Source organism: Sus scrofa, chromosome 7 (genome assembly GCF_054392235.1).
Source record: "Sus scrofa isolate SSC_HxYL_T2T_F1_AM1 chromosome 7, Sscrofa_HxYL_maternal_Yorkshire_Landrace_v2.0, whole genome shotgun sequence".
NCBI classification, from domain to species: Eukaryota; Metazoa; Chordata; class Mammalia; order Artiodactyla; family Suidae; genus Sus; species Sus scrofa.
In genome coordinates this window covers 24879669-24892171 of record NC_139389.1, presented here as the reverse complement: position 1 = coordinate 24892171, position 12503 = coordinate 24879669, and the positions used below count along the sequence as shown (strand labels likewise).

At 39.7% G+C, this 12503-nt stretch overlaps 1 protein-coding gene and 1 pseudogene across 1 annotated transcript; one reads left to right on the top strand and one right to left on the bottom strand.

Moving 5' to 3' along the window:
• On the top strand, positions 1-831 carry LOC146401399 (olfactory receptor 2B11-like). Its single transcript, XM_084970499.1, has one exon. The coding sequence runs from the start codon at positions 1-3 to the stop codon at positions 829-831; it is 831 nt and encodes a 276-aa protein (XP_084826625.1).
• Positions 832-9264: 8433 nt separating this feature from the next.
• Positions 9265-10182, bottom strand: LOC146401398 (olfactory receptor 2J3-like; annotated as a pseudogene).
• Positions 10183-12503: the final 2321 nt, after the last annotated feature.

Here is a 12503-nt window from a genome sequence, read left to right as displayed (position 1 = left end):
ATGGCCATGGTGGGAAACATAGCCATCATTCTGGTGTCCATCTTAGACTCCCGTCTGCACAGCCCCATGTATTTCTTCCTCACCAACCTCTCCTTTCTGGACATGTGCTACACCACAAGCATTGTCCCTCAGTTGCTGTTTCACCTGGGAGGATCTGAGAAGACAATCAGCTATCTGGGCTGTGCCGTTCAGCTTTATTTCTTCCACACAATTGGAGGCACAGAATGTCTGCTTTTGGCTATTATGTCTTTCGATCACTACGTGGCCATCTGCAAGCCTCTGCACTACACCCTCATCATGAATCGGTGCACCTGTATCCTACTGGTGGCCACCTTGTGGCTGGGTGGAATGACCTACGCTGTCTCAGAGGCCACTGTCACATTACACTTACCACTGTGTGGTCGCAACACACTGGATCACTTGATATATGAGATTCCTGTTCTGATAAAGGCGGCCTGTGGTGAGAAGGGCTCCAATGAGCTCACACTCTCTGTGGTTTGCATTTTCATGTTAGCTGTGCCACTATGCTTCATTCTTGCTTCCTATGCTTCTATTGGACATGCTGTATTTAAGATTAAATCTTTGGAGGGAAGAAAAAAAGCCTTTGGCACATGTTCCTCCCATCTCATTGTAGTTTTCTTCCTTTTTGGTCCAGGCATTAGCATGTACCTTCAGCCCCCTTCCTCCATCTCTTGGGACCAGCCCAAGTTCATGGCTCTCTTCTATGGAGTGGTGACTCCTACACTCAACCCTTTCATCTACACTCTGAGGAACAAGGATGTAAAGGGTGCCTGGGGCAACCTGGTGAGGAGCGTTTTCACTTCCAAGTGATAGTTCGCAGACATCAAATGACATTCTTTAACAAGTGAGTAGGTATATAGGAGTTTCTCTGACAAATCATTCTCATCTCATTTTTCCTCAGATCATGTCACTCTTCTTGCAAAATATGTCATATTTCTAACACTCTTTCTAATGGTGTTAGACAAGGGTGATACTTGGCTAGTATGCACCAGTTAGGCCAATCCTGGAAATACACTACAAATAGTCTACACTGGTTAATACATACTGAAATAGTAACTATGTCAAACAGTATTTAAAAAGTACTATATATTACAATACAAACTAATTAGTTAAAGTTAATAATCAGAAGACAGCATGGTAACCATTCACCAATGGATTTCCTATGACAGTGCCACCTAAGAACAATTTCATCACTCTCAGCAAGACTGGTCACATCCAAGTGGGCAGCACGGTGCCAGTGTGCATTCCGAGTGAGGCACTCTACACCTCAGACCAACCGTGAGTCTCAGAAGGCAATCAACCTCAACTTACGTAGATCCTATTGCTTCTTCAGAAGCACACTGTGACTCTTGTTTAACTAACAAGTGTACAGGGTTTGTATTTTTACCTAAAGGATCTATTGTTGAATATTAAAATGGACAAAATGTGTGCCTAAGTTTCTTAACATCCCTTTTAAATATTATAAGCATGAACCTTCTGAGAGAATCATGAACCACAACCTGGAAACATTTTGTGCATAATGGAAATAGCCCGGAATGCCTTTTGAAATCCTTCAAGAATCTTTTACAAGAAGAAACAATTTGTATTTCTAGAAGGGAAAGCAATTGAGTATCTCTTTGATGCTCACAATCTGTATCATGACAAGTTCAAAGTACTGAACTGAGCTCTAGGGTTCATATCTAACAAACTTTTGTCACAAAATTAGTTACACTTTTAGAGCAAATTAAAGAGTTTATGGTTACTTGCTGTTAAATTAATAGGATGAGAGATCAACATAATGGTTGTGTAGCAAAGATACTAGCAGCTAAGAAAAACAAGAACCATTTAGACTTCTCTGGCATGGGTTCGGGTATGATCAAAATCTAAGCAAAGCACTGGATGAAAAGTTGCATGTAATCCTGAACAAGAAACAATTTGAAATCATATCTAATGTTTGATTTAAAAAAAAGGAGGATCATAGGAGGCTTGATCCAGTTCTTGAGACAAACAGACTTTGGTTTATCTCATTTGGAAAATATTCTAAATAATTTTAAAATTTAGCTGTTTAAATAATTTAAAATTTTGGCCTGAGTTTTGGCCTGAATGCCCCCCAAAATTTTTTTTTAATTTCACACACACACAGGGCAATGAAAGTAAAAAATTCTGTGATGTTAGATAATGTCTCTGATCATTTTGAGTAACGATATTCTTGATCACTTTGCTCTAAGCAGAAATTGGCACAACAGTGTAAATCAACTGCACTTGAATAAAAAAGAAATAATAAAGACACCCTTTGTCTTACTTAGTCTTAAACACAGAGGAATGTGATAATTTTTAGTTTGGAGGGCAAAATCCAGGAAGATTTGTGTCAAAAGCTTAGCAATGAGACTGTTGAGAGCTCTTCAGATTACTTCTTTATCTTTTACGTCTGTAAAGACAACTCATTTCAGAACTGGGCTTTCCAGACTCTGAAATATCGGGGCTTCCTAAAGGAAATATACACAAACATTTAAGCATAAAGAATATTGAGTGTAGTGGTAGGGAGAAAGTCACAGAAACATGTCCTTTTTACTAAACTACTTCACGTTTCCACAGCATGTACGTTCAGTATATTCCAGCATGAAGAATACTGTCAGGAACCATTAAGAAGCTCTGTTGAAGGAAGTACATATTACATGTGAAGTTTAGTGTGTACTCTATCCTTAATGTAAAGCATGAGCAATCTCAAGAGTGCTTTTTCAAAGAAGTTGGTCAAAAGCTTTTCTTCTTTTCCCAACCAAGCAAATCTTTCCTGAAGAACAAAAGGAAGACAGCAAAATATTTTCACTTTTGTTCTAAAAGATCCTAAAAATGTAGACATGTATTTAGGACTGTCTTTAAGGGAGAAGTCAAAAAGTCTTCACTAGTTATTTTGTGACACAGCAGGTTAAGGATTCTGCATTATCACTGCAGCGGCTTGGGTTGCTGCTATGGCACAGGTTCGATTCCAGGCCCTGGAATTTCCACATGCCGTGGGTGCAGCCAGAAACAAACAAACAAAACCTTACCTATGATTTCCTTCACATTAGAGGTGTTCTCAGATTTGCAGAGTATAACTCCTATGCAACAAGTGCATCCTGCTCTAAGGGACAGGATTAAAACAAAATACATGCAAATCAGGAGTCCCCATGGTGGCACAGTGGTAATGAACCCAACTAGTATCCATGAGGACACAGGTTCGATCCCTGGCCTTGCTCAGTGGGTTAAGGATCCGGCATTGCACCATGAGCTATGGTGTAGATCACACACGCAGCTCGGACCCCAGGTTGCTGTGGCTGTGGTATAGGCCGGCAGCTACAGCTCCAATTCGACCCCTAGCCTAGAAACTTCCATATGCCACAGGTGTGGCCCTAAAAAGCAAAAAATAAACTAAATAAAACAAAGTAAAATAAAATAAAGTAAATGCAAATAAGAATTCTGGTTCAACAAATGTCTTACAGCTACCATAAATCCAATGTCTACTCGAAAGGTGATATTCAGAATTCCAATGACTTGGAAGCGTCCCAGAGGCCACTAGGGCAGGAGTGGGGTAGGGGTGGAAGAGGGGGGAGATGAGAGGAGTGAGAAAGAGTTTCCACTAAAGCACACTAAGAGACAGATACATAAAGTTAATCAATGTGATCCTTGATTCGATCTTTGATTTATTTATTTTTTGCCACACCCATGGCATGTGGATATTCCTAGGCCAGGAATCAAACCTATGCCACAGCAGTGTCCCAGTCGATGCAGTGACACCACCGGATCCTTAATCCACTGCACCACAAGGGAACTTCCTCAATCTTGTCTTTGGGAAATACTCTCAGCAACATTGAGGAATAGGTCGCATTATACTCTGTAATATTTCAGGAAAAAATATTTTAAATGTACATTCATATTATATTATTATAAACAGGAGAAAATAAAATCCCCTGGTAAAAATTGACAATGTGAAATCTGGTGGTGCAATATACTAAGTCTCTATACCATTATTTTTGCCATAATTTTTATTATCTTAGTGGTTGAATTGTTATTGGAATATGATGGACTTAAATTTGAAAGTTTATTATGCTTGAAATCACTTGAAGCTGTCATGACATATGATAACCAGTGCCCTTCTAGCCCCACATTTGTAAAATAGAGATATAATATGCGAAGCTGAGACCAACAAAGGAAAAGAAAACGAGTGTATCTGGGATGGAAGCCGTGCTGGTTTCTGTAATTGTTGATACCATGCTTGTGCCAATCATCCTGCACTGCTGAGACATACGCAGAAGAGATAACTGAGCATGTGTTCAGAGAATATGCTGCACAGGAATAGGCATGAGAGGAAGTGGACAAAAACTGGGAGACAAGAGCTGTCTGGAAGGGAAGGAAAATTTTACTGGGATAAAGAAGAAGCTGGTCCTTCACTGCATTTAGCCTCCATTCTTAGCTGAGAAAAGGCTGCTCAGTTCTTCAGTAAAGTTGTCTGTGACTCAGATTCATGTGCACTGGGTGATTGCCAACTTGCCAATTCTTGGTTTTAGGTTTAGGGTTGGCAATGCTAGGATTTCGGACCTTCTAGATTACCCTGGGCATCATTGGCCATGACAAAGGGCCTCAGAACTACAAAAATCTATTGTAGAGTTGTGGTCGTGGCCCAGTGGAAATGAATCCTTCTAGGAACCATGAGGTAGTGGGTTCGATCCCTGGCCTTGCTCAGCAGGTTAAGGATCTGGCATTGCTGTGAACTGTGGTATAGGTCACAGATGTGGCTCTGATCTGGCGTTGCTGTGGCTGTGGTGTAGACCAGCAGACGTAGCTCTGATTAGACCCCCCAACCTGGGAATCTCCATATGCTGCAGGTGAGGCTCTAAAAAGCAAAAAAATTAAAATTAAAATTAAAAATAAAAAATCTATTCTCATTACCCTGATTTCATCACATAAAAGTCAGTTAAACTTAAGCAAGTCATGTGGCTTCTTTCCTTCAGTTTTTGTTGTTGTTGTTGAAAACCCAAAGTTAGGCTATTTATTTTCTCTCCCTCTTTTTTTTTTTTTTTTTTTTTTTTGTCTTTTTGCTATTTCTTTGGGCCGCTCCCGCGGCATATGAAGGTTCCCAGGCTAGGGGTCGAATCGGAGCTGTAGCCACCGGCCTACGCCAGAGTCACAGCAACGCAGGATCCGAGCCGCGTCTGCGACCTACACCACAGCTCACGGCAACGCCGGATTGGTAACCCACTGAGCAAGGGCAGGGATCGAACCCGCAACCTCATGGTTCCTAGTCGGATTCGTTAACCACTGTGCCACGACGGGTACTTCTCTCTTTTTTTTTTGAAGTATAGTTAGGTTCAAATTACATAAATTGTAAGTATACAAAATACAGTGATTCACAATTTTAATGGTTATACTCCATTTATGGTTATTATGAAATATTGGTTATATTCTATGTGTTGTACAGCATATACTTGTAGCTTATTTTACACACAATAGTTTGTACCTCTTAATCTCCTACCACCACGTTGCCACTCTCCTCTTTCCTCTCCCCACTAGTAACCACCAGCTTGTTCTATCTGTGAATCTGCTTATTTTTTGTTACATTCATTAATTTGCTGTATTTTTTAGATTCCACAAATAAGTAGTATCATACAGTATTTGTCTTTCTCTGCCTGACTTATTTCACGTATGATAATACCCTCCAAGTCCATCCATGTTGCTACAAATGGCAAAATCTGATTACTTTTTATGGCCATGTAGTATTCCATTGTGTACATATGTGTCTGTGTGTGTATATATATTCATTCCATGTGTTCCTGATCCATTTTTCTGTTGATGAATGCTTAGATTGTTTCCATATTTTGGCAATTATAAATAATGCTACTATGAACGCTATGGTACATGTATCTTTTTAAATTAGTGGGGTTTGGGGGGATTATACTCAGGAATGGAATCACTGGGTCATAGGATAATACAGCTGTTCTAATTTACATTCCTACCAATAGTGTAGGAGGGTTCCCTTTTCTCTATATCCTTGCTAACATTTATTATTTGTGTTATTTTTGATGATAGCCATCCCAACAGGTACAAGGCAATATTTCATTTTGGTGTGTGATACAACTGCATAAGATTCACATTAGTGGTTTGAAAAGTTCAAAACAATAAACACAATAATGTATGTGTTACTCTTTGGGGGAATTTTGGTAGCTGACCTTTGTTTTGGATTACAAATTAATTCAAATATCATGGTAATATGGCTAGGATTCGATATCATATATGCTATAATTATAGCATTCCAAGAAAAATAGTCAATACAAATTTTTTAAATTTATGTTTTCAAGCAGAAAAGAAAGAAAACAGATGAGAAATTTCAACTTTTTTTAAAGTTAGATAGTCAGAGACTCGTGTATTACAGGAAGTGTTGGAACGTCCATAAGCACAAGGTGGTTCAAAGAACTAAACTACGGGGGGGGGGGAGTTTTTTTTTAATTCCCCCCTTTTGTTTGGCTTTTAGGGCTGCATCCACAGCATATGGAGGTTCCCAGGCTAGGAGTCAAATCAGAGCTGTAGCCACCAGCCTAAGAGACAGCCATAGCAACGTCAGTCCCGAGCCATGTCTGCAGTCGACACCACAGCTCACAGCAATGTCGGATCCTTAACCCACTGACCAAGGCCAGGGATCAAACTGACAACCTCATGTCTCTGCTGCACCATGACAGGAACTCCTATCCCTTTTTTAATTAAAGTACAGTTTATTCACAATGTTGTGCCAATTTCTGCTGTACACCAGTGTAACCCGGTTCATACACACACACACACTCACACACACATATATATATATATACACACACACACACACACATACACACATTCTTTTTCTCATATTATCTTCCCTCATGTTCTACCCCAAGAGATTGGATATAGTCCCCTGTGCTACACAGTAGGATCGCATTGCTTATCCCTTCTAAATGCAGTAGTTTGCATCTTACTAGCCCCAAATTCCCTCTCCATCTCCCACTCCCCCTACCTTGGCAACCACAAGTCTGTTCTCTATGCTTGTGAGTCAGCTTTTGTTTTGTATTAAACTATCGTTTTTGCTTTTAAAAGTCTTATTTCACCCTGTGATGGTTCACTCTATGTGGCCCCAATTACTTACTAAAAATTCTTTTATATACACAGTCTCGGTTCTTCATTTCTTGGACAGTAGGTTAAGGACAAAGGCACATAGCCCATATTACCGTTTATGTCGAGCTGGAGATAGAGAATCACAGACACACAAAGGCAGAGACATCAGGATCAGTGTGACTGCAAACCAACCAAGGAACTGAGGGGAAGTCTGAAAATGTGGTTTTCATTTTAAAAATTTAGGAAATAGGATTTGAATCAATCATATGAAAAGGTTAAAGGCCTCAAAACCACAACGGACAACACGGTCACCACACAAAACTCAGGTGTTTATTTTATGTTGAATTGTCCTTTAACCTTATTCCACGGGAGCTCCATATGGTTTCCAGTTTTAAAATGTTACATACATAGGACACTTCTTTCAGATAGAGAAGGTATCAATAACAAGGGTCACAAAACTATTACTGTAATAAAAATACATTCATTTCTTTGGAAAACATATGCCTTGATCTTCATAATGAACTTACTAATCAGAACTGTTCAAATTAGACCAATTTCCTTAAGAAGGAAAAACACTACATTTTCATATAGCTTTTATCACAACATTTTCCAATATACTTTCACTAATTCTTTCAAATACCCATCAGATTTATCAAGTCACTTTCAGAGCCTAGTACTCAGTTGCCTCCATTTTTTTCCTTTCTTTCTTTGTACTTGTTTGTTTTGTAGGTCCACACCCACAGCACATGGAGGTTCCCAGGCTAGGGGTTCAATCAGAGCTATAGCTACCAGCCTACACCACGGCCACAGCAACACAGGATCCCAGCCATGTCTGCGACCTACACCACAGCCCACAGCAAAGCCAGATCCTTACCCCACTGAGCAAGGCCAGGGATTGAACCCACAACCTCATGGTTCCCAGTCAGATTCATTTTGGCTGCACCAAAACAGGAACTTCCAAAACTTGTTTTCTTACTATTGATGGCATAGTAAAGAATACATGCCAAAATTCCTTTCAATCGTAACTATTATTCAACAAAAGAGTAAGTGTTGGAGAAAGGATTGAAGACATTTCACTGTATTTTTAATCAAATCCATGAGGATAAATTTTATGATGAATTCTGCCTAAAAAGCAAGAAATTAAAAGGCATATTCTAGGTTATTTAAAATTAATAAGATCAGGAGTTCCCGTCGTGGCGCAGTGGTTAACGAATCCGACTAGGAACCATGAGGTTGCGAGTTTGGTCCCTGCCCTTGCTCAGTGGGTTAAGGATCTGGCGTTGCCGTGAGCTGTGGTGTAGGTCGCAGAAGTGCCTCAGATCCCTTGTTGCTGTGGCTCTGGCGTAGGCCAGTGGCTACAGCTCCAATTAGACCCCTAGCCTGGGAACCTCAATATGCCGCGGGAGCGGCCCAAGAAATGGCAAAAGACCAAAAAAAAAATTTAATTATATCATCTCTCCCTAAGAACTACGCTTGCTGTTTTAATCAATATTTAAAACAACTCCTCCCTTGGAGTTCCCGTCATGGCACAGCAGAAACAAATCCAACTGGGAACCATGAGGTCCGATCTCTGGCCTCACTCAGTGGGTTAAGGATCTGGCATTGCCGTGAGCTGTTGTGTAGGTCACAGACGCAGCTCGGATCTGGCATTGCTGTGGCTCTGGCATAGCTAGCAGCAACAGCTACGATTAGACCCTTAGCCTGGGAAACTCCATATGCCACAGGTGCAGCCCTACAAAGACAAAAAGACAAAAAATAACATAACATAATATAACATAACATAACATAACATAACATAACATAACATAACATAACATAACATAACGTAACATAACACAGTTCCATGTCTCATTTTCAATTAAGAAAAAGGATACTTCTCTTTATTAGGTTTGTGCCACTGCAAAAAAAATTAATACTGAATTTGATCTTGATTGCACATGATTTTTTTCTCTGCTAGAGAGTGACGTGTATTTGGGGAGTCTGTGTTTAACTCATATTGGCTGCCACAAACTCTGTGACCTTGTGAGAGCCCATAAGTGCGGAGAAAGTGAATGAATGAAAAAGTGGCTGACACATGGATGGGCAGATGAGCCACTGGTGAAGAGATGCTCCATTATGCTCTTAATGTCAAAGTATACAGGCTCACTCTCACCCCACTAATCTTTTTGCTGCCTCTCTTACATCTTTGTTTCTCAAGGTGTAGATTAGAGGGTTGAGGCTGGGTGTGACAAAAGTATAAAGGAGGGCAGTGAACTTACCTCCATCTTGAGAACTTCCTGATGGGGGCTGAAGGTATATGCACATGGCTGGAATGAAAAACAGAGATACAACCACAAGATGGGCTCCACATGTCCCAAAGACTTTCTGAAGTCCAGCTGTTGACTACATCCTCAGCACAGCACGGGCAATCGCACCAGAGGAGCTGAGAATGAGGATGAGAGGTATGAGAACAAAAACGGAGCTCGTGACCATGAGGGCCAGCTCATTAGCTGTCTTGTATCAACACAAGACAGTCGCAGCAGTGCTGGAACTTCACAGAAGAAATGGTCCACTTGGCCATGTCCACACAGGGGTACCCAGGAGGTAAATGAGGAATGAAGTGCCGACTTGGTGAAGCCACTTACCCAAGAAGCCACAGCCAACAGATGGCAGAAACGAGGGTGCATGAGGACAGTGTAACGCAAGGGTCTACATACAGCTGCATAAAGGTCATAGGACATCACCACCAGCAGCACACATCTTGTGGATCCCAGTGCAAGGGAAAAGTAAAGTTGAGTCACGCAACCTACATAAGACATGGCTTTTCCTGGGCCCCAGAGGTTGACCAGCAACTGGGGGATGAAGCTGGTAGAGATCCAGAAAAGACAGGTTTGAGAGGAAGAAGTACATGGGAGTGTGCAGATGGGAGTCCAGGTATGATAAGATAATGATGAACAGGTTGCCTGTCAATGTCATTAAGTAAAACATTGAGACAACCACAAAGAGTACTACTTCCACACGAGGCCAATTGGAAAAACCTAGTAGGACAAAGTAGCCTCCAGAAGTTGCCTTGAGTTTTTCCATCATCATTCATTTCCTGTTACCTGGCAAAAGAATTACATACACTCAAGATAAATGGAAATACAACTGCCAAAGCAATTTCGAGAGAAAAGAACACAGCCATAAGTACAACCCTCCCAGACCTGAGATTTTACTACAAAGCTACAGTCATCAAAGCAGCGTGGTACTGGTACAAAAGCAGACACATACATCCATGGAACAGAATGGCCCAGAAATAAACCCACTCACCTATGGTCAATTAATCTCCAACAAAGGGGACAGGACTATACAATGCACAAAAGAAAGTCTCTGCAGCACGTCGTGCTGGGAAAACTGGACAGCCACATATAAAACAAGGAAACTAGAACATTTAATCACACCACATACAACAATAAACTCAAAATGGCTTAAAGATCTAAATGTAACAACAAAACCACAAAACTCCAAAAGAGAACATAGGAAAAACACTCTTTGAGATAAATCATAGCAATATTTTTTGGATCACTCCCTATGGGAAAAGAAATAAAAACAAAAATTAAAAGGGGGGACCTAATTTATCTTAAAAGCTTTTGCACAGAAAAGGAAACCACGGACAAAACAAAAAGATACCCTACAGAAAGGAAGAAAAGTTTTGCAAATATGTGACCAACAAGGAGTTAACATACAAAATATCCACAGAGTTCAGGTACAATTCCCTATCAAAAAAAAAAAAAAAAAAGAAAAAAGAAAAAAGAACAAACAACTCAATCTTAATATGAATAGAAGACCTGAAGAGAAATGTTTACAAAGACATACAATTGGCTAACAGGCACATAAAAAGATGCTCAATTATTAGGTAAGTGCAAATCAAACCAACAATGAGATATCACATTACATCTGTCAGAATGTCTATCATCAAATAACAACATTTGTTGTTTACAAATAACAAATGTTGAGGAGGAGTTGGGGGGAAGGGAACACTTGCATGCTGTTGATGGGAATGTAAACTGGTGCAGCCACTGTGGAAAGCAGTAAGGAGGTGCAGCCAAAAAATTAAAAATATAACTACCACACAATCCAGCAATTCCACTCCCAGAAAAAAACAAAAACACTAGTTCCAAAAAATGCACCTCAGTGTTCATAGGAGCACTATGTACCATAGCCAAGACATGGTAGCAACCCAAGTGCCCATCAACAGATGGTTGGATTAAGAAGATGTCGTATATATACATATACACAATGGAATACTACTCAGCCATTAAAAGGAATGACATACTGCCCCTTGAAGCCATGGGGATGGCCCTAGATTACATTATGCCTAGTGAACTAAGTCAGACAGAAAAAGACACACACTCCACATAAGAGTCACTTATGTGGAATCTAAAAATTAGCATTATTAATTATTCCAAAAAGAAACAGACGCACAAATACAGAAAACAAACTGGTGGTTTCCAAAAGGGAAAGGGAAGGGAGAAGAGACAAATTAGGAGTACAGGACTAACAGATACAAACTATTATGTACCAAATTGATAGGTAAAAAAGATATACTCTACAACACAGAAATTATAGCCATTACCTTATAATGGCCTATAATGGGGTTTAATCTGCAATAATAATGAATCACTCTGCTGTACACCTGAAACTAATATATTATTATAAATCAGCAATACTTCAATAGAGAAAAAATTCTCCAAGAACCACAGGGACACACAAAAAAGAAACAGAAACCAGTTTGAAGAGCCTGCCACTTTTCAATTCTGAGACAATTAGGCTTTAAGGGAAACTGTGATACTAATGAGATGAAAGAAATAAGAATCCACGTTCGTATGAGGAATTTTAAAAGAAAAAATAGATAGTAGAAAAGACAAAGTTATCTCTGTAAGCAGTATCCTAATTAATAAATATAAGAACATATGTGATACATATACACAGTGGAATATTACTGAGGCATGAAAAAGAATGGAATAATGCCACTTAAGCAACATGGATGGACCCAGAGTTTACCATACTAAGTAAAGTAAGTCAGACAGAGAAAGAAAAACACTATCTGGTATCACTTATATGTGGACTCTAATGAAAATTATGCAAAATAACTTATTTAAAAAACAGAAACAAACACACAGATTTCAAAATCATTCTTATGGTTACCATGGGGGAAACCATTGGGGGGAGACAAAAATTGGGAGGGTGGGATTCACACATAAACACCACTGTGTAAAATAGATGATTAATGAGAACCTGCTGTACATAGCACAGGAAAATTTACTCAATTGTCTGTAAAAACCTATACGGGAAAAAGAATGGATGTTTTTACATGTATGACCGAGTCACGTCGCTATATACCTTCAAGTAATATAACATTGTAAATC